Here is a 24,456-nt window from a genome sequence, read left to right as displayed (position 1 = left end):
CCCCCAAACTCAAAACAATGCTGACCAGTGATGGCACAAGATCATCTTTATCCATCATTGATATACTTCTTCACAAGTGTGGGATGATGATACAAGTCAATTACATCATCGAGAAAAAAACAACAACTAAAACACACACATTTAAACACTGGCTTTTACTGGCAAGGCATTTCATAACATGTTGAATATAATCGATAAACTCTTCAGCCCTGTTGAATTCAGTTCACTACATTCAGGGCAAGTTTGTAAGCCCTAAACTGACAAACATCAACACCACAGTAGTATGATGGCCACACCTGTGCAGATAATCTACACACCCACAATGACATGCACTGGGATGGGGGTCAAGTGTGTGCATCAAATGGTTGATCTGACCTAATTTAGTTGACCTGACCTAATTTAGTATCAGGTTAAACACCAAGAGAAATGAGAAATTCACAGCAATGCACTATTTGTCACATCCTGAATGACGGAATCAGGAGAGGGGAGGGAGGAAGAGGAGGGGTAGGCAATTAGTTAATGGGAGGTTGTATGGGGTGGGCAGGCGCACTCTCTCCTGGATCTAATTTCCAAGCATGCAGTTTCCGCATGCACTCACACACATGCAAACAAATAAAACAATATATATGTCAATTATGACGGGATCTCTTCTTTAGTCAATTCCCATGCTTACACATGACCTGTATACATACAGTGTCTGTGGCAACACAGAAACAAACTGCAATTCACTCACACACATGCAAAAAAATAAAACAATGTATGTTCTAAATTACACTCTGATGACGGTATATGCAAATTATGACTGGATCTCTTCTTTTAGTCACTTCCAATGCTTGCACATGTGAGTACCTGTTTACATACTCTTTTTTCATCATACACATGCTCACTCTCACGCACTTTTTTTTTTTTTTTTTTTTAAATTTTAAATCTCCGTGTTTCACACACATACACACATCTCCTACGATTGACACACGCTGCCACCCCACACAACATTTTCACTCGTCATGCCACTTAGGCCAAATGCAGTTAAAAACACAAAAGAAAACAAACGTCCTTTGTTTTCTCATTAACAAATAATGAATGCCCTCAACACTTAACGCCTGAAAAAAGCACTAAAATGCTCAGGGTGATACTGGCACAACAAATGGTCCACCTGCCATCAACATTTAGCATCTGGTCTTTCAACAACTGATTACGAAACGAAATGAGCGCAGTCAGTAGAAGTCACACGATGTTAAGTCCACATGGTACTGTAAAGTGAAGCCATGAGTGACTGCCCCTGGTTTTGTGAATCCACTGGAGACCTTGTGGTCATTCACATCCACTGAATTCTGACTACTCATCCCATGGGATGTAGAAAACACAAATTGTATACAACCACCATGTTCTCTACACTAATTTCTTTTTACTGCATGAAGTGTTCATGTGGTATTTCTTGGCCCAGTGGATGGCAAACCATGTCACCTTACCAAAGGGAGACAACCTGCTTTTCACTTGGGCAGAGTTTCATGGCATGATCATACTGACTGTCACCAAATTTTTGATACATCTAGCAACACTGCAACAGTGTCAGTAGCAACACTGCATGTTGATCACTGCTATACAGTTTAGTAACACAGCATAGTGTCTGTAGCAACACTGCAACAGTGTCAGTTGCAACACTCCATGCTGATGATCACCGCTACACAGTGTAGCAACACTGCAAGTGTCAGTAGCACATTAATTACATGGTCAATTCTTCATGGAGCAATGTTACTATTCTTGTTAGTTTCCTTGTGTTAGACTGCACAACCGCAACTTCCCCCCTTTTTGCATTTTGTCTTTTTGTGGAAACCTAGTACATGTGGAAGAGGCATGTCTTTTTTCCCCCCCATTGTGTGTGGAAGCAAACTGACTACTGACAGCACTGCAGCACCAAACAAATTTGTGATGAGAAGCCTTTGAGCAGACAGACGCCACCTAGCTGGAGCCAGCTGGGTGCTATGTACACGCCAATACCTGAGCTCTGTGAACAGTGGGCGAGTGGAAGACGCGAGCGACAACTTCATCCCAGCCAGTGCTGACAATCCTCCTCTTCAACAAGCAACAGCTACTTCTAACACAGACACATCCACCAAAGTGTTGATTTGTGTGACCAAGGCCTGGCTGTTGATAAATTACTAGCAAACACTAACACAATGCCCTTCACTTCAAACACACACACATCTTTACCATTCTCACAGTGCAAATGTCAACAATAAATCACTATGCCTCTCCTTTCAGCTCCAATACTTCTTTAACTTGTGGTTCTTTGCCACCAACAGTCAACAGCAGTATCTCTCTCAACATCATCAGTTCCGACATTTCTATCTCTCATCGTCAAGTCCTGTATCATCTCTCTCATCAATTCCTATATCATCTCTCTCATCAATTCCTTTATCATCTTCTCATCAATTCCTGTATCATCTCTATCTCATCATCAATTCCTGAATTATCTCTCTAATCATCAATTCCTGAATTATCTCTCTCTCATCATCAATTCCTGTATCATCTCTTTCATCATCAATTCCTACATCTTTCTCATTATCATCAATTCCTACATCTCTCTCTCATCAATTATCATCAGTTCCTACATCTCTCTCTCATCATCAATTCCTACATTTGACCTTATGGACGTAATGCCGATAGGTCGTTCAACTCCACTCTACTACCAATTCATACATCATCTCTTTCTCAACATCTATTCCTATATTAGCTCTCTCATCATCAATTCCTACATCTCTCTCAACATCATCAATTCCTACATCTCTCTCTCATCATCAATTCCTACATCATCTCTTCCTCAACATCTATTCCTATATCATCTCTCTCATCATCAATTTCTACATCATCTCTCTCATCATACCTCTTGCACACCAACAGTTCTCTGATGCCAACAGCAGTCTCTCTCGTCATCAATTCTAAACCGCCACGCATCTTGCACACCAACAATTTAGGCTATATTCAACTACCAGCTATTCATGAACACTGTCTTTTTATTTTATTTTTATCACATCTAACTTCACATTAAAAATAACCCTGCACTTGTGTTCACTTTCACCCCAAAAAGCAATTGTGAACACAATCTTCACAACTGAGAAACTACGCAACACAATACCAATTCTTGAAACTGTATTGAAGACAACACTGTTTGTCACCCATCCCAGACTCCCAACATGACACAACCACTATCATCCTCTGAAAACTGGGAGTAACATCCTAAACCACATCCCCCTTTTCCCTTAATCCCTGCAAACAAAGAACACAACAAGGTTAGTATCACAAAGAAGTCCATTCTCTCTTGAAACATTTTCTCTCCCCTATCCTCTCTCTCTCTCTCTCACACACAATCACACAAACGTACAGAACCACACACACACTGGCCGGAGGGTCATTCACAGTGCAGACTGAATGTCCAACAATGCAGTTCAATTCAAATCACAATTCAAACGGAGCAAATTCAACTGGGGTAGAAACCAACAAGACATCAGTAATGCCTGTTCAAAGCACACAGAACAGGGCCAACACCGCCAGACTGATAAAATACTGTGGAAGTGAGCAGGAGGGTGGAGTGGGGCGGGGGCGCAGGGTGGGGTGGGGGGGGACACAGTGATTCTTGTTCAAAGCGCACAGAACAGGGCTAATACCAACAGACAGATAAAATACTGTGGGGGAGATGGGGAGGGAGAGGGGAGGGTGGGTGATGAGTGGGGGCAGAGTGAAGGATGAGATGAGGAAGTGGTGCACAAGGGAAAGGGTTGGTTCAGGCACATCAAAATTATCTCCCATACTATGGGTAAGGACAGCTGGATGCAGGGAACACCACGATGCCTTTGCTTAATCGTGCCCCACAAGTCGCAGTTCATTACAACACCAAGTATATTTGTCACATATGCATCAAGTCAAAACTATCACATCTGCCTTACTTCAACTTTAAAGTTTAAACTAAACACAAAACAAAGCGTCCCTGCTACGTTCAAGTTGAACCCAAACAATAACAAACCAATGCAAATGAAGGTATGTATGTATGTATGTATGCAAGACCACACAGAATAGGTGAGAAGAAATACAGCATTCCAATGTTTACATTGTCTGTCAATGTTTATAATCATGTGACATCAAAAAATACATGTTTTTAAATATGTTAACATTTGTGACTAACTGTTCCCTAACTTAGTTACCTACACAGATAATACAAAGTTAGCAACAATGTTAATGTGGAAAAACTGTGGAGAAATCAACAAATGGTTTGAATGATGAAATGGGGAAAAACTCACAAACGCACTGTCACACACAAACTGATGCTCGCACACACACACACACATGCACCGGACAGTAGTTCCCAGATTTAATGATCCATTTTGCAAACTAAATGCTGGAACACCAAGCACATAAATGCATACTCACAAATAAATATTTATCATGCACACACACACAAACATATACACGCACAGCACACACTTGGGCATACCATCTCACACACAGATACACATATTATCAAAAGAGCAGTAGACTATTAACTAAATGACCACAAAAATAAAACATTTCTGTGACAGAGGCAATGCTTAACATCAATGTTGTGATTGTCCAGTGGCAACCTGTGACCAAACTCACAGTGACCAGGCAGAAAGTTTATCCCTCCACCCACAAAAAGAACCCCCCTCCCAAACTTTAGGGACAAATGGTAAGCAGTGGGAAGAAGAACCCAGATGCTAATGCAAAACGTTCTTCTTTTGGCTGCCATCTGCCACCTCTAAAAAAACAAAGCCCTTTTCACTGAATTCAAAACAATTTTTATAAACCCTATTTTCCATGTGACTCACAGGCAAGAGCCTATAATCACTGACTTGACAGTGATCCATTTTGGTCTGAACCTCTACACCGACAGCTGTTGATGAGGTGACCTTTGTGAGGGACTCACCTAAATTCCTCCAATCTTTGTGAGGGACTCAAATGAAGTCCTTCTATCTTTGTGAGGGACATAAAGACAATCCTTCAATCTTTGTAAAGGACATAAAGAAAGTACTCCAATCTTTGTGAAGGACATGACAGTCCTAAATGCTGGAAAAAAAAAAAAATCAGCCAGCCACAAGAGAAATCTACTTAGACAATGCATTAGCAATACAAGTCTTACTTAGACAATGGGTAAGTTTCTATTCAGGTAAGTAGCTGGGGGCTCGAATATCTATCAGGATATATGTGTTGGGGGGATGGTTTCTCTGCCAGCCAGCCACTGCTTGTGGTGTGCAGTGTGTCTGTACTGCAGCAGTCCTGGCAGTAACACCCTTTCTCAGTGCACACATCCTCTATCCATTAACAATGGTGCAGACACCCTCTTTATCCATTCAGAACAGTGCTGATGTCCTCTCTTATTTCTTCACAACAGCGCTGACGTCCTCTCTTTCCATTAACAACGGTCTTGACATCCTCTCTTATCCTTTCACAATGATGCAGATGTCCTTGCTATCCATTCACAACAGTGCTGAAAACCTCTCTGTCCATTCACAAGGGTGCAGATGTCCTCTCGTTCCATTCTCAAAGGTGCTGACATCCTCTCTATCCATTAACAAAGGTGCTGACATCCTCTCCATCCATTCACAAGGGTGCAGACGTCCTCTCTACCCATTCACAAGGGTGCTGACATCCTCTCCATCCATTCACAAGGGTGCAGACATCCTCTCTATCCATTCACAATGATGCTGACATCCTCTCCACCTGTTCATAAGGGTGCAGACGTCCTCTCTATCCATTCACAATGATGCTGACATCCTCTCTATCCATTCAGAAGGGTGCAGACATCCTCTCTACCCATTCGCAAGGGTGCAAACGTCCTCTCTATCCATTCACAAAGGTGCTGACATCCTCTCTATCCATTTAGAATGGTGTTAACATCCTCTATCTATTCTCAACGGCATACACACCTCTCTATCCATTTAGAATGATGCAGATGTCCTCTCTATTCATTCACAATAGTGCTGACACCCTCTCTATCCCATTCAGAACGGTGTTAACATCCTCTATCCATAAACAACAGAGCTCACATCCTCTCTATCAATTCAGAACAGTTCTGACGTCCTTTCTATCCACTGACAACAGTGATGACCTCCTCCCTATCCACTGACAACGGTGCTGACGTCCTCTCCATCATACTCACAATGGTGCCAACAACAGGACGGCCACCCAGACAGAACACCTGAAAACAGAAGTGTGGAGACACAGGGGGAGGGTGGACAAGGGGAGGGAGAGAGGGAGGGAGGGAGGGGGTGTGGGGTTGTTAGGAGTGACTGCCCCCGGCACCGACCCGCTTGTTCTTCTTGTTCAGCTCCAGACGGTCCAGCCGCTTCCACAGTTCCTCTCGCTCTTTCTCCTTCTTCTTCTCCCTGGAATCAGCACACCATTACTGATCATTACTTCTTCTCCCTGAAAACAGCACACCATTACTGATCATTACTTCTTCTCCCTGAAAACAGCACACCATTACCGATCATTACTTCTTCTCCCTGAAAACAGCACACCATTACTGATCATTACTTCTTCTCCCTGAAAACAGCACACCATTACTGATCATTACTACTTCTCCCTGAAAACAGCACACCATTACTGATCATTACTTCTTCTCCTTGAAACCAGCACACCATTACTGATCATTACTTCTTCTCCCTGAAAACAGCACACCATTACTGATCATTACTACTTCTCCCTGGAATCAGCACACCATTACTGATCATTACTTCTTCTCCCTGAAAACAGCACACCATTACTGATCATTACTACTTCTCCCTGAAAACAGCACACCATTACTGATCATTACTACTTCTCCCTGGAATCAGCACACCATTACTGATCATTACTACTTCTCCCTGAAACCAGCACACCATTACTGATCATTACTTCTTCTCCCTGAAAATAGCACACCATTACTGACAATAATTTCTCCTTGAAATCAGCACACCATTACTGACAATAATTTCTCCTTGAAATCAGCACATCATTACTGACAATTACTTCTCCTTTAAAACAGCACATCATTACTGACAATTACTTCTTTTTCGCCTTGAAATCAGCACACTATTACTGACAATTACTTCTCCTTTGTCCTGAAATCAGCACACCATTACTGACAATTACTTCTCCTTATTCTCCCTGAAATCAGCACGCCATTACTGACAGTTACTTCTTCTCCTTGAAATCAGCACATCATTACTGACTATTACTTCTTCTTCTCCCTGAAATCAGCACACCATTACTGATCATTACTACTTCTCCCTGAAATCAGACCACCAGATTTCACACCATTACTTCACCTTCTCCTTCTTCCTGAAATCAGCACACTATTACTGACAATTACTTCTTCTCCCTGAAATCAGAAGATTACATTACAGTACATCACAGAACAAAACAGACCAATATAGAACAATAAAGCAGAAAACAATGTGGTACAGTATGTAGATCAGAGAACAATACAGACTGATACAGAACAATACAACACACCAGAGTACAGCTGCTGATTGCACTGACTTTTGTCGCTCGGCCTTGTAGTTGGAGGTGAGCTCATCAAACAGCTTGCTGTTCATCTCCATGAAGGTTTTGAGGACGTTGTAGACCAGCGCCACAATGGTCTGGTTCCAGTGCTCCTTGGAGATGCGGTACAGCGCAGGGAACATAATGGGCAGCACCACATTGCTGTTCTCCTCAATCAGGTTCATGATGTACTCATTGTTCCAGAAATACAGTGCTCTCTCTGCCACCTGCACGTGCACACACACCACACACAGGCGCACACACACACACATGATGGTCAGCCACTCATGCAATGGTGATCTTGCAAAATGCACCTTACATTAAGAGAAATAAATTCACTCTTATGGTTCCCTTGTGAAATACACATCAGGGAGATATATACCAAGTCCAGAGGTCTCTTTGCAAAACACACTTGTTGACACAACTACACCCAGGCAAAGGTGGCAGCTGTATGGCAGAACCCGAGCAACAGAGCATACCGCAAGCATATGGAGTCCCATGTGATCAGCTGCCTGGGGACCATCCAGCCTGCAGGCATCAACACCAGAGTGATGGACCCCTAGCGGCCCTGGGCCCTCTTCTCTCTCTTTTCCCCTCCCTTTTCACTGCTCCTGTCCCCCTGCAATCCACCTTCAGACACACACACACTCTTTCTCTCTCTCCCTCCCCCCCACTTTTCTCTCCTCCCCCTCCCTCTCCACCACTCTCTCCCTCCCTCCCTGTCTCTCACTCCCTCTCTCCCCCCCCCCTCCATTTTCTTTCTCTCCCTTCACACACACAGGCACACACACACTGACCAGCACACATATTCTTACACCTTTTGGCGAACCACAACCCTCTTTTTCCACCTCCACCCCCCCCCCTCCAGTGTTTAACCATCCCCCTTTCTTTTCCTTTGTAAATATTGCTCACCTTTTTCTCTGTTCTTTTTTGTCCTTTTTTTCTTCTTTGATTACTCCTCACAGTTCTTAGTTTTACCTTTGTCTTGGTTTTGTCCTTTCTTTTCTTCTCCATTCTCTACCTTTCTCCCCATGAAGAAAGGCCTAGGGCCCAAAACGTCGGGAAACTCTCTTTACAGGACAAGTCACCACCTACAGGTCAGTCTGAACTGTTTTCTCGCCACACTTGTTAACTCTAAAGAGAAATGCACCCATTCCTACATCCTTGCAAAATGCGTTTCTTCACATCAGAGTAAATTCCTATGGTATCCTTGCAAAACATACTGCTTCACTCCAGCTCGTAGGCACCATCTCAGTCTCATGGCATTGTTCCAATAATTGCCACCCACACAGAGCACGAAATTCCATATTTTTGAAAAAACAAGAGTTTTATAAAGGACAGGTTTGCTTTTGTTCAAGGCATTTGCTGTCAATGACGGCAAAGAATTATGTAGGTGACATAAGTGTGCAAATGAATGAAAGAGGTCTGGAACTGGATCAATCTCACCACAAAATTGCTCACACATGGCTGTGAAACAGGAGGAAGGTTGCAGAATGGTTAAAATGCTTATCTGCCAATACAGTGTCCACGAGGGTCTGGGTTCAAGTCCTTGTCTCATTCTTTCTCCCAAGTGTGACGGAAAATCAAACTGAGCATCTAGTCATATGAATGACATGATATTCCCAGGTGCCATGTCCAGCACGCACTTGGCACACTGGAAAAGAACCCATGGCAACATAAGTGTCTCCCATGGCAAAATTCTGTTGAAGAAATCCACTCCGACAGGTACACAAATGGGTTATGCTGCTGGTCAGGCATCTGTCTTACAGATGTGGTGTGGTATATGGATAAGTCCGAAAGCAGTGATGCCTCAATGAGAAACTGAAAGAGAAAGTGCTGTACAGCATGATGACAGACCTGGAAGTGTGGACTGGACACACAGCGGGAGATGTTCTTGAACAGGGGCTCCTGGATCTTCTGGAACTGGGCCGGTTCAATGACATCCAGGATCTCCTCGATTTCCCCGAGGAACATCACCTCCTTCTGGCTGCATGTCTTGGGCCACAGCTTCAGCATGCCTTTGATTACCTGACACAGTTTAAAAGTTTAAAAGTTCAAGGTCCCATAACCTTTTTATGGCCACTGGGGCAGTGACTTCATATCCACTGTGCCTATGGCTCAGCACAAGTATCCTCTCCTTCCACTGTTTTAACCTTCCCTGACCAAAGTCAGGTATCCATTTACATCTGTGTGGAGTGAGGTAACATCAGAGTTAAGTGACACACCACCATGCCAGGACTGGGCTTTGAACCCTGATCACCGGTGAATACTGGATTAGAAGTCCAATGCCTGACCTATTCTGCCATGGTGCTTCCTGAACAGTTCACACTCTGTCAATTGTATAAAAAAAACAACACTTCCCCCCACCCCCTTTAAAAAAACAAAACACAAACAAACAAAAAAAACCCCAAAAAACAACAACAACATGAAAAACACACAAACGCACATGATCACACATTACAGCTATTTATCTGTTTTTTTCTGGTTGGTGGGTTGCAACTCTCATGTATGAGTGGGCTTTTACATGCATAATTTTTAACCCACCAGTCACACTGCATTTTTTTTTGGTGTGTGCAAGCTGGTATGTTCTTGTGTCCATAATCCACTGAATGCTGACACGGATCATCTCATCTTTAATGTGCACATTTGATCTCCTGCATGTGTACACACACAAAGGAAGTACAGTAACTAGCAAGCCTGCACAACTGTTGACATGGGAAATAGGTAAAAAGTCTCCACCCTTAACCCACCAGGTGCTGTGACTTGGATTCAAACCCAGGACCGTCAGATTAAAAGCCCAGCGCTTACGTTAAAGCACTCAGCTGTTGTGCCTGCCACACAGAGCTGTCACTGTCATTGTTGCTTGCAGTCCATCCGACCACACTGGGTTTAATCAGGGCTGACAACTATGTCAATACTGATCCTGCACAACCTGAACACAGTTTCAGTTTCAGTAGCTCAAGGAGGCGTCACTACATTCGGACAAATCCATATACGCTACACCACATCTGCCAAGCAGATGCCTGACCAGCAGCGTAACCCAACACGCTTAGTCAGGCCTTGAGTGAACAGGCCTGAACAAAGAAAACTGCAAAAAGACAATGTGGCAAAAGTACAGTCACATGCATGGAAATGACAACTTGGCACTGGTACAGTCACACCCAATGGAAAAGAAAACCAGGAACAAGTACAGTCCCAACTATGGAAAAGACAATTTGGCATAGATACATTTAACCAATGGTAACACAACATGGAACAAGTACAGTCCCAACTATGGAAAAGACAATTTGGCATAGATACATTTAACCAATGGTAACACAACATGGAACAAGTACAGTCACAACCATGGAAAAGACAAGCAGGAACAAGTACAGTCACACCCAAAATTACATGAAACCACTGGCATACCATACAACAAACATCTAAGTGGCCAACCCTTACATCCTAAGCACAAAAAAGAATACACCACAGCAAGAATGCCAAACTGCAAAGCCCAGAAAAAGACAAACACCAATAATTTCTAGAATATATAAAGACAAATGGACTAGCAAAGCAGAAAATAAGGGAAGTGGAGACGACAGAAAGACAAGGAAAAAGCCAGAAACAAAGAGAGCAACAGAAAAAAGGAAAATTTTAAGCAGAGGATTTCCAGAAGGTGAGGACACTATTCATCCTGAAAACACCCTCAGAATCCCACATGGGAGGAAAGAAGATACATTAGTTGTACTTACATCTTCTGTCAGAGCAGAATCTTTTTCCAGGAACTGGACGACACAGTATGCCAACTGAAACCAATCATCATCAGAAATTGTAGGGCTTGTAAAACAAACCATCACAGAGGAAACAGTCAACTTACCTACAAATATGATACATACTCTGTATCTGCCTGGCATCTAAACGAAATTTTAAGAACTGCAGAACACAGACAGCTGCAGACCAGGAAGAAAGAAGAAGAAAGAGAGGGGAGAGGAGGGGGTGCTGACCTGGGCGTGGTAGAGGCCTAGGGAGCGTGACTTGTGGAGGGGGATGAGGACCTTCATGAGGAACTGGCGGTGCTCTACCTTCAGGGGAAGAGCAAAGCCATTGATGATGCTGCCCAGGATCTCCAGCAGCTCTCCCACCCCGTTGAATGACTCTGTCTCATAGATGAACCTGACAACACATCATGTGTTCATGACAACATACAACTCCTCCACCCTGTTGAACGACTCCGTCTCACAGATGAACCTGACAACACACAACAGGTAATCATGACAGTCACAGATGACAACACACAACTTCTCCACCCAACTGAATGACTTCGTCTCATAGATGAACCTGAAAACATATGTGTTCATGACAACACACAACTCCCGCACCCCATGAACAACTTGGTCTCATAGATGAACCTGACTGCATACAACATGTAATCATGACGGTCACAGATTACAACACACAGCTCCCCCACCTCATTGAACAACTCAGTCTCACAGATGTACCTGATAACATGTAAATGTTCATGACAACACACAACTCGCCCATCCTATTGAATAACTCGGTCTCACAGATGAACCTTACAACACATCATGTATTCAAGACAACACACAACTCCCCCACCCCATTTAACAACTTGGTCTCACAGATGAACCTGACAACATTCAACATGCAATCATGACGGTCATAGAAAACCACACACAGCCTCCAACCTGTTGAACAATTCTGTCTCATAGATGAACCTGACAATAACAATAATAATGAGGGCATCTGTATGGCACATTTCTCTAAGTAGACTCAATGTGCTGGCAATCGCCCATTCATGCCCAGCCACACCCGGAAATGACAAACCACACTCAACCATGCACACACACACACCAATGAACAGAAAACATCTCAAATTAACAGTGAAAAAAACAACAACAAAAAAACACCCTTACAGAACATCTTACAGAACAGATGAATTTTTAGCTGGGTTTTGAGCAAAGGGAGTGTTGGTTGGTGATGAAGACTCACAGGCAGTCGATTCCAGACAGTGGAAGCACAAAATCTAAAACTGAGGTTACCAAAAGACAGTAAGACATATTCTGTATTCATGATGGCAATAGATGCTGACACACAACAAGACACATTCTGTAGTAATGATAGTAATGGATGACAAGATATTCGAAACAAAAAACCAACCATCCCAGCAGTAATACTTTCCAACGAGACACAACAAACATATAACACCATTGGTAACCTATTCCAACAAGACACATCACACAAGTAACATCAGTGGTAATACATTCCAACAAAACACAATAAACAAACAAAACCAGTGGTAACACATTCCAACAAGACACAAACAAAACCAGTGGTAACGCATTCCAACAACACAATTCAAACAAACAACACCAGCAGTAACACATTCCAAAAACATACCAAACAAACAAAACCAACAACACACAACAGACAGGCCTGTCATGGGCCAACCAACCTGAGGAAGATGTTGTTGATCTGTTTCCGGATGAAGGCGCGAAGCCCCAGAAACTTTCCGTATATTCTGTGCAGCACTGTCTTCAGGAAATCCCTCTCTCTGGGATCCTCACTGTCGAACAGTTCTAACAGCTGCAAAACACAACAGTCATACAAAGGATTATTCCACACCTGCCAACACCTCAACACATACACAGGATTACTCCACACCTGCCAAGCCCCTCAACACATACACAGGATTATTCCACACCTGCCAAGCCCCTCAACACATACACAGGATTATTTCCCACCAGAAAACACCTAAACACATGTACAGGATTAATCCATACTTATTCCATACTTCCCAACCCCTCAACACACAAATAGGATCATTCCACACCTGCCAACCCCTCAACTCAACACATACACAGGATTATTCTACACCTGCCAACACCTCAACACGAACACAATTCCACACCTGCCAAACCCTCAAAACATATACAATTCCTTAATTGCCAACCCCTCAACACATATGCAGGATCATTCTACACATACCAACCCCTCAACACATACACAGGATTATTCCACACCTGCCAACACATCAACACATAAATAGGATCATTCCACACAAGCCAACACCTCAACACATACACAGGATTATTCCACACCTCCCAACCCCTCAACACATATTCAGGATTATTCCACATCTGTCAACCCCTCAACACATACAGGATTATTCAACACCTGCCAATACATCAACACATACACGGTTCCTTTTTTGCCAACCCCTCAACACATACACAAGATTATTCCACACCTGCCAAGCCCTTAACACACAAATAGGATCATTCCACACCTCCCGATACATCAACACGTGCACGATTCCTTTTTTGCCCAACCCCTCAACACATACACAGGATTATTCCACACCTGCCAAATCCCTCAACACATACGCAGGATTATTCCACACCTGCTGTCACAGCCCGTAAGGGGTTGCCCATGTACCCCCACCCGTTCCCAGACTAGCTAACTGTGATCATAGGAAAAATACATAAATAAATAAACGGCATAAAACAACGCATTCAAATATATAACCCCCTGTCTAACCACGGCACAATTCTTCTACAAATTCACGGTCAACTGCAGCGCCAGTTCAGCTCAACTACACTGCCAGAGTTCAGACTCATCCAGACAGCTGAAGACTGACAACACTTGCAGTTTTGATGGCTGGGATAGGATCAGGATGAGAGGGGCAATGGGAAAGTGGGAAAGGGTAGGCTGGAAGTGAGGAGTGGGATCGGGAGTGAGGAAGTTTTGGGGAGGACACGGTAGAAGGGGAACAAGGACCGTTCCAGAGTTGTCTCCCGGAGATCCGTCGAAGGCAGTGGCACAGAAGGGGGGGAAACTCACAGGAAAATCTGTCACCAGGTAAATAGGCACACCACTGGACCAGGGTGAAAAAAAAAACCACCCAGACCCACACAGACAAACACCGAAGAAGAAGGGGGTGACAAGGAAATCGCCCCACAACTTCACCGACGGCACCCAACAGCACACACGCTGGAACGGTGACCCGTCTCTCCTGCCAGCTCGGCATCAACAGCCAAGGGGAATCTTTCTCCCAAACGACATAAGTTTCTGAACTCACTCAGAGTTAAAAAAATGTTCAAGAGAAGGGACATGTCACACACATATCCTCAGATATGCACGTGCATATGCATGGATAGAAGGAGGTGAAGGAGAGAGGTGGAGAGAGACAGAGAGAGGGGGGAGCGGGGTGTGTGTGTGTGTGTGTGTGTGTGTGTGTGTGTGTGTGGAAAAGAGAGGTGCACATGAACACATGCACAACAAACACCACGAGCCGTGATACCTGCCAACCCATCAGTTTCTAACAAATCCCATAACTAATTCTTTTTTTTTTCAACAGAGTTTTATGTGAATTAAAAGTGTTGTATCAAACCATACTTCTTCATTACCTGCGGAACTAAAACTTTGATCACCTGTGCCAAACAATAGGCTCATTACCTGTAGCACAAACTTTTGGTCGATGTACTTTTTGGCCAGGCTGGGCTGGAAGTCTGGAGATTCTAAAAACCGCAAGAAGAATTCGTAGACAATCTGCAGGCACAGAGAAAAAGGCTTTATAACATACATCTGCTGTATCACAGCACCATTTACTACTGACCCCCCACCCCAAACAAAATGATCATGTAACATCTAATAATAAAATGAGCACACTTACACATTTCTTGTATTCTAACATGTCTGGAACTCCTGCCTGTCTTTAGGTACAACAAACGAGTTTGAAACCTGCACATTTGCTCCTACAAACATAACATTACAGTCTTTACCTAGAGGTATATCACAGGTAGAACTGATGTCATCACCTGGAGGTATAAACTATAATACAGGCAGAACTGATGTTGTCACCTGGGGTATAATACTGGTATATCTAATGTCTTACATGGATGCATACTACAGGTATAACAGATGTCTTTACCTGAAAGTATAACAGTTGTCTTTACTTGGAGGTATACTACAGGTTTAAATGATGTCCTTACCTGGAGGTATCTTCTACTTTGTGGGCTGCAACTCCCTCATTCACTAGTATGTACACAAGAAAGCTTTTACATGTATGACCGTTCTTACCCTGCCATGTTGGCAGCCATACTCCGTTTTCAGGGCTGACGTCTTTACCTGGAGGTATAGTAAAGGTTTAACAGATGTCCTTACCTGGAGGTGGGGCCAAGAGGCCTCTAGAGTGGGGTCATCCTCCTCAGGGTCAAAGTCAGGGTTCTCGTTCGGGGGCAGTGTCCGGAATATATTACAGGCTATCTGAAATTATGGACATTGACACACTTGAATACAGCGATGATTACCATTTACTTTGGACATCAGCTACATTATCAAATCAGCACTTCAATAAATGATTACATGTCAACTGAATTTTCCCCCACAACACATTGAATCTGATACATTTTTTTCTGCCTCAATGACACAATGACAAGGGCCTTAAGACTGATAAAATTCATCACCACTACAAACTAAAATCAAATGCTACTTCTAAAATGGGCTTTCTGTAATTCATGAACAGTTATTGGGACTTATTTAATTTATGCAAAGAATAATTTCATAAAATTGGTTTTCTATTGCTGGTCATTTGTGTGTGCTTTTAGAACAAAGATTTTTGGAGGTTTTTTTTTTTGGGTATCCTATCTGTACGACTGATAGCGTAAGATTTAATCTTAAAAATTCTGGACTGGATTTCATGCTGAAGATTCATTTTTTTTCACCTGTTTTTTAAATGTCCAAGTACACACCCTTACATCTCTGTATATCTACATAGATACACCCTAATACACAGTAACACACACATAGCGAAACACACACAGACACACACTCACACAATCATTTGATACACACATAGTAAAACATGCACACGCACACACACACACACACACACACATACACTCACACAATCAATATTTTTATTAGTGCTGAGTTGAAATCTTTTTCAAACAATTTCAAACTAAAATAAACATACACACACAAAGATAAAAAAAAAAGCCTTTGGTAACATACATTCTCCCGCCCCACAGTAACAATACAGAAAAGAATGACAACTGACAGTGTCATAATCACTGACAGCCCATTGTTCGGAATTCCATGGAAGGGCGAGGGAGTGGGTGGGAACAGGGTGGGGGAGCTGGTGATTACATGGAGCTACTGATCTGCTTCACTGATCAATCCTAATCAATGCCAAGCACGCTCAGTCACAATAGGCAGTGTGCTGGCAAAGGTGAACTGTGGGACAGTGGCAGTGGAGCAGTGCTTTACAACAGACCTGGCTTTGTTGACACCACCGCTGTGAACTAACAGCTGAGGGGGTAGATACAGAAAGGAATTATGCTCCATTGTTGTCTGCCAGTGACATGTGGATACACGTGTGTGTGTGTGTGTGTGTGTGTGTGTGTGTGGATGGGTGTGTGTGTAGTGTACAGTGAGTATAAACTGTGTGTACTGACTACTGTACAAGCAACTGCATGTATTCTTGTACATGCTTCAGTGTGAAGTTCTGTAAGCAGGAGTATTATTCTCTGATTATTAAAACTACTCTGGTGGAAGGGAGCTGAGTCATAGCAATTGAAATCTTTAACTTTACAGCTCTGGTGACGACATTGGCTTTACACTATCTTGCTCCTGAACTTTTGTTTCGTTGATTTTTCTCTCCAGAAAACTGAATGAGAACTCTTAAAAATGTTAAGACACAAAAGTCAATTATCTGAGTATGAGCTGAAATACTAAGAAAGGAACTTTTCTATCTTTGGAGAGTTTGAGAACGTCAATACAGATTTCCCATCTTGTCTTTCTGGAGCAAAGTTCTCACCTTCTGTGTAGTCTGATACAGGTTACGTAACACTTTTTTCAATACACATCTTTCTATGTCTCATGCCACTTCCATCGTAATAAAATCATATCATAACATAAAAGCCAGCCAAGATAATCATAATGCCGTTGAAAAGTCAACACACACCTTGTCAATGTCACTACTTTCTCTGCGAACATGATCAGTGTAACATGAGACCCTGAATTTCACAATGTTTCCAAACATACACGGTGACACTTGACATTTCATAACCAATTTTGTACACATGGAGAAAGTTTTGATTATCTGGGAGCAGAATATGTGCTGCAGCCAGCCAGCCTAACAGTATAGACCCAGAGAGAGAGAGAGAGAGAGAGAGAGAGAGAGAGAGGGAGAGGGGGGAGGGATGAGAGCGAGAGGGGATGAGAGAGAGAGAGAGGGGGGGGGGAGGGATGAGAGAGAGAGGGGATGAGAGAGAGAGAGAGAGAGAGAGAGAGAGAGAGAGAGAGAGAGAGAGAGAGAGAGAGAGAGAGAGAGATCCAGACAGTGATGGAAGCATTGACAGATCTAAACAAACACACAGAAGGACCAGATTAACTTTTATCATTCATGACTCGTTTTTTTGCTTTCCATTTAAAAATTAAACTGAATTAAAAACAACAACAGCATTCTGGTAAATGATGAAAAGCAAAAGTTTGACAAACTAGTGAAAAAAAGTGAGACAAACATGAACAAATTAAGTCACTGACTCCATATCCACAGAATCTACTTTGCATATATTTAAGATCCCGTAAACTGTGTCTGAGGACTGGACATTATGGAAACAAAACCAGCATTTAAACTCCAAGAAAACAAAGTACTTAAGCCTAAACCTTTCAGTTTAACTATATAGAACTTATATGAAGCATTAATCAGAGTTTACCCTCCTTGAAAACTAAATGGCTTTTACTTTTCCAAACTTACATAAACATAATAAAATATATTTGTGGTGTAAAGAGATCAACAAAGTAAACCAAGGCAATGAATTCCCAAGGTCAATCAAGCATGAATCTTGGGAGTTGCAGCCTATGAACACCTATGATATTTTAGTGAGGATGCAACTGATGGACTCTGTGACTGAGTATGATTGACTATGAACTATGAACACAGCGTTGGGATACACTGACTGACCATATGCACAACATAGGGATCTAGAGACTGACTGACCATGTGCAAAACACAGGGACAGACTGACTTGACTATGTGCACAACATAGGGAAGGGTAGACTTACTTGACCATGTGCACAAGGTAGGGAATGATAGACTGACTGACCATATCCACAACATAGGAATCCATTGACTGAGCATGTGCACAACGCAGGGGATAGACTGACTGACTATATCCACAACATAGGAATCCATAGACTGACCATGTGCACAATGTTGGGAAGGATAGACTGATTGACCATATCCACAACATAGGAATCCATTGACTAGGCATGTGCACAACATAGGGGATAGACTGACTGACTATATCCACAACATAGGAATTCATAGACTGACCATGTGCACAACGCAGGGAAGGATAGACTGACTGACTATATCCACAACATTGGAATCCAGAGACTGACTGAGCAAGTGCAAAATGTAGGAACAGACTGACTGACCATGTGCACAACATAGGAATCCACAGACTGACTGAGCAAGTGCACAATGTAGGAATAGACTGACTGACCATATATGCACAACATAGAGATCCCTAGACTGACTGAGCAAGTGTACAATGTATGAACAGACTGACTGATCATATGCACAATATAGGGATCCACAGACTGACTAAGCACATATTTTATGCACAATGTAGGAACAGACTGACTGACCATATGCACAATATACGGGTAGACAGGCTCGGTGAGGACATTGCGTGTGGCGGTGATGTAATCAACCAACTCGTTCAGACAAGCTCGCTTGATCTCCTTGCTCTTGAGATCAGTGACTGGGTCCATGAAGTCAAACACCATCTGGCACTGCTGCAGCTTCTTGATGAACAGGTCCTGCTGGTCTGCTGGCAGGGCATCTGTCAAACACAGCCACCATAACCACATCCTCACTTCTCTTCAAAGAGCTGACTTATCACCACATCCTCAATTCTCTTCATTATGTTCATAACACTTATCCCCACATTCTCACTTCTCTTCATAGCTCTGATCACCACAACATCACTTCTCTTCAAAGCACTTGTCACTAAATTCTCACTTCTCTTCATAGCGTTATCAAGTGCTACATTCTTACTTCTCAGATTCTCTTCATAGCGCTCATCACTACATCCTCAATCCTCTTCATAGCAGTTATAACTGCATCCCTGCTTCTCTTCATTAGTTCATAGCACTGATCACTGTGTACTCACAACTCTTCATCACATTTACCCCTTTTTCCCCCATTTCTCTTCATAACACTTTTACTGTCAATACATTTCTGTTTAAACACCTTTCTGTCATTGTGTCAAACACACACAAAAACAAAACAAAACAAACAATCTATGACTATATCAAAAACAGTAGACTCAGTCTCATGCTTACAGTTACACAAATGTTTGGATGCTAACTGCATCCTCATGTTTATTTCAAAGCACACATGCTTCCACACATTGCTGGCTGATATTGATAATTACATCCCCACTTCTCTTCATAATCATAACACTTTTACTGTAAGATCAGTGCAAACAATTCCAACAAAGATAGTAATAAAATACACAAATCACTGGCTGATAACTGCAATCCAATTCATAATAAATCTTCCACTGCTCAGACATTATCATGAAAAAACAACCACCACCCACCCACCCAACAAACCCCCCCCACCTCATACTCATAGTGAAATACATTCTTCTGAACCTCAGAATATAAAACACTTTATTTCTTGATCAGTTGATGCTATGCTCATTTTATGAACTGATTTTTACTTTGTTCCTTGATGCTATGCACATCGTATAAGTATTGATTTCCTTTATTTTTAGATGATACACTATTTCTTGATGGAAATAACTGCTAATGCTATGCTCATTCTATATATATTGTAACGATATACTTTTTTTTTCTAAGTTAAACTCTGCTTCTTGATGCTAATATTTGCTATGCTAATTTTATGTAATTACTGACTTACTTTGTTTATAGATGCTATACTCCATTTACGTACTTAATATTTTGTGCATTCTTGTGTTACATTAACATATTTTCATTGAAAATAATATCCAGATGTCAAATTTGTATTTCCAAAAGTGAAAATTGAAAGACAAAGATCTTTCATACATTGCACAATGATGTTAACTGCTCTATGCTTGCACTGACAACCTTGAGATTATTGCTTCATGCAAGAAATGTTCAATTCATGATTTCCATTCTGTGGGAAGTGCACTGACTAATATATATTCTGTTTTTATATTAAAAAAAATGTGTGTGTGTGTGTGTGTGTGTGTGTGTGTGTGTGTGTGTGTGTGTGTGTGTGTGTGTCCACTGTCAACATTTCTGGTTCTACATGTTTTCATATTTTCAAAAACAGTTTTCTTTAAAAAAAACAACAACAACAACCAAACAACTGTATAATTGATTCTTCTTATCATTGAAAAGTGGTTATTTATTATTTTTTTTACAGCTTGGTTTTAATACATTATACTATAGTTGTTGCTAAAGGATCAAATCTTTATCTATTTACTGTCTTATTGAATTTTGGATTGATACTTGCATTCAGAATTCAATCCCACTTTATCAAATGTCTTGGCATAATCTGTCATTGTTTTTCTAATTTTATAAAACCTTGTATGCAGAAAGTACAACATTCAACAATTAACAGTTTATCATAGTTCCAACAACAGTTTATCAAAATCTAAAATTGCTCAATCCATTATACATAGTAACAATATATAGATTTGATTTATCAGAATCCCAAACAATTCTGGTTAATTTCATCCATTTCAACAAAATTGCAAAACTAAGATAATTCGTTTACGATAGAATTATAATGGTAAAATTATAAATTATTTCAACATATGACAGAAAAAGCAGCTAAAATATGCTCCCAGTGTCAGTGTGTACCAAAAACTAGTATAAATACTACTATATATTACCGCCAAACGTCACGTCTGCATCAGAAACACCTTATTACCTCACCTTTTAGATGTGGCAGTGCCTGTAATTCGTGACCAACTGCACTTCGAAAATGTGATGATCCTTGAGATCTTCTTTGTTTCTTTGATTTTATTGAGGCTCTTGTTGAAAAAGGGTCAATATGGTCAGTGACTTTCGCCGACATGCTGGCCTGCACCGTAATATGCGGACACACCGCCTTAAATCACAGGGTTAACTGCATTCACATGTGCACAAACACTCCGGAACTCTCCAGCAGAAGATCCATCTGATCCGACAAACCCGCAGACAGGTTTAGGTTACGCTCCCAACAAATAACTTCGACCTCGGCACCGGTGATTAGCAATGCTAATATTCATTTATCTGAGGACTGGTTCCACATCCAATCTGCCCCTTTTTCACAGCTGGTTCTGAATTCCCAGGGGCCCGAAAATGTCACAGCGAAAGCCAAAGTGCAAATAATTACTGTGTGTTGTTATTCTTCCAATGGCTCCTTGAATCTCGTCTTTGCCAGGTGCTCTGAGATTTGGCGAGAACTCATATTTGACCTTGACCTCACGTGGGGCATGGTTTGTTTACGATGTGCACGCGTAGCAACTGTGCGACATTTGGACTTCTTGCATCACGCAATTGTTTACGGTGGAAACAGCTGTTATGTAACATGACAACCTCTGTAAACTGTACAGTATATCTGGAGCTGAGATCGATGTGCCAACAAAGCAAAATTTTGTAGGGACGGGGTTAGCTTGACAATACACTGACCATGCAAAAATTTATCAGTCAGACATGTCAGTCCTGCTACTGTCAACTGCGGCGCAACATCTAGACTTGTCGTTTCTCTCATTCTCTCTCGCCTTGACTACTGTAACTCTCTATTGTCTGGTTTGCCTGCTTCATCCATTCAGTCCCTTCAGCGCATACAAAACTCTGCTGCCCGACTCGTCATCAGAAAGAAAAGATCTGAGCACATCACTCCTCTTTTGCAACATCTCCACTGGCTCCCTGTCTCACACCGAATAAAGTACAAGATCAGCACTCTATGTATTCACAAAACTGCCCCTTCCTATCTCTGCGGCTGCCTTCACCTCTACACTCCATCTCGCTCACTACGATTGGCTTCGGATCCACTCTGTTTACGCATACCCAGATTCAAACACTTGACTGTTGGCCGCCGTTCTTTCTCTGACTCTGGACCTTGTGATTGGAATGAACTTCCTCTTTCGCTTCGTCAAGTCTCCACACTCAGCTCTTTCAAGTCTGGCCTTAAAACCCACCTCTTCCCAAAATAGCCTCCCTTGTCTTTAGTTTCTACAGTTTTAGAGTTATGCATGCGTGTGAATGACTGGTGCGAAAGCGCTTTGATTTGCCTCTGCACAAGATTCAGCGCTATATAATCCATTATTATTATTATTAGCTGTATGTTTGATGTCATATAATGTACCATGTCAAACTGATGAAAACTAGGCCTGTTGCTTTGCTCTGCGCTGTACTTTCAGTCCATGTCAATGAAACAGCGATCTTGCTGCCAAAGACGTAAGAAAACACTACGGGAGAAGAGGATCCATCCACATATGGACCAAGAACTTCCTGACCCAATGGAAAATGAGGGTGCTTTTTAAGGGAGAGAAATTAGAGGAAACAAGCGCTATCAGGTGTCCCCCAAAGCACAGTCCTGGGTCCTTTACTCTTTCTGTGCTACATTAACAACCAACCACAGTCGGTATAATCAACAGTACGCCTCTTTGCATATGATTCCATGCCTTCGATCTGTACCGGGAAATTCACTCCTACCAAGAACTGGCCACATTTCTAACATTTGTAAAAGAGCCAACAGCACACTCAGCTTTCTGAGACGAAACCTGAGAAATTGCCCTCTGAGTCAACGAATAGCCTTCATCTCTCTCGTCTGCTACATGCTGGAGTATGGTGCATACTTAAAAAACAACATATATTGAATGGCTTGAGAGTGTCCAGTGCCACAAATGATTGCAGATCAAGGGACCCAGGCTGTGTGACTCATATTTTAAAAGAGCAAAATTTACCATCTCTGGAGGATCGGAGCAAATCATCCACCTCAACACAATGTTTAGGACTGTCAACAGCCAAATTCTAGGTCTACAACAAGAAAAAAACTAACACTTGCCAGCAAGACCAGCTGAAGATCCAGATCAACTATACATATAAAGATCATGACACAGGCGGTTCCATTTTGCAAATTCCATTTTGCAAAACAGACCAACTAAAGAACTCATTCTCCATAAAAACAAGAGCAGAATGGAATCAGCTGGAGGAAGGAGTTGTGTGCAGGGACAACTGCAGCATTTTAGGCAGCCATCAAAAGTTCTCTGCCATCAGCTGTTTTCCATCATTAACAGTACAGCCTGAAAAAGAAGTTTTAACATGCTCTTTCCCAAGTCTGCAGCAGCGATGGCCAGATTGGCTCCTGCAATGTATTTGTTCTGATCCTGACCCTGATGCAAGATGACAGTGTGTGTGTGTGTGTGTGTGTGTGTGTGTGTGTGTGTGTGTGTGTGTGGTGTGTGTGTGTGTGTGTGTGTGTGTGTGTGTGTGTGTTGTATCAACATTATGGCATAAGGTGGGGTAGGTCATGTTTTTCGAAGGTGGTTTAATCAATTTATTTACACATGGTTACTGTGAATACCTCTTATTCATACCCACTTCTAGCAAATACACAGTTCAATTCAGTTGTTCAAGGAAGCATCACTGCGTTTGGACAAATCCAATCAAATCATCTATATACGCTACACCACATCTGTTAATACGCTACACCACATCTGTTAATACGCTACACCACATCTGTTAAGCAGATTCCTGACCAGCAGCATAACCCAACGCACTAGAAGCATATATATATTGCAACAAACAATACTAAAACTTTTACAGTTTTCTTTATATATGCATATTTTACCCCCAAATGCCTCAAATGTATCGCTCAAATGACCATTTTGTATAGCCATTGCAAATGATAGAGAATACAGT

General features: G+C 42.1%; 1 protein-coding gene across 1 annotated transcript; it reads right to left on the bottom strand.

Moving 5' to 3' along the window:
* Positions 1–920: 920 nt before the first annotated feature.
* Positions 921–21,956, bottom strand: LOC143280834 (serine/threonine-protein phosphatase 2A 56 kDa regulatory subunit alpha isoform-like). The gene is made up of 10 exons (XM_076585543.1): positions 21,481–21,956; positions 19,195–19,391; positions 15,703–15,804; positions 14,995–15,087; positions 12,992–13,122; positions 11,523–11,691; positions 11,271–11,324; positions 9,397–9,567; positions 7,537–7,766; positions 921–6,398 (listed from the first exon to the last, which is right to left on the bottom strand). Exons 1-10 carry the CDS (start codon positions 21,620–21,622, stop codon positions 6,293–6,295), a joined length of 1,395 nt encoding a protein of 464 aa, XP_076441658.1. The 5' UTR covers positions 21,623–21,956; the 3' UTR covers positions 921–6,292.
* Positions 21,957–24,456: the final 2,500 nt, after the last annotated feature.

The sequence above is a fragment of the Babylonia areolata genome, chromosome 4, assembly GCF_041734735.1.
Source record: "Babylonia areolata isolate BAREFJ2019XMU chromosome 4, ASM4173473v1, whole genome shotgun sequence".
Lineage (NCBI taxonomy): Eukaryota > Metazoa > Mollusca > Gastropoda > Neogastropoda > Buccinidae > Babylonia > Babylonia areolata.
This window is presented reverse-complemented; position numbering and strand designations above follow the sequence as displayed.

Bases quoted from the DNA above. Each gene is read 5' to 3' on its own strand.
- LOC143280834 (XM_076585543.1), bottom strand. From the start codon at position 21,622: ATGTCGGCGAAAGTCACTGACCATATTGACCCTTTTTCAACAAGAGCC. The intron at 15,088-15,702 runs GTAAGGACATCT...CTGTGCCTGCAG, and splicing joins CCTCTTGGCCCCACCTCCAG to ATTGTCTACGAATTCTTCTT. The intron at 13,123-14,994 runs GTAATGAGCCTA...TGTGTTTTGCAG, and splicing joins ACCAAAAGTTTGTGCTACAG to CTGTTAGAACTGTTCGACAG.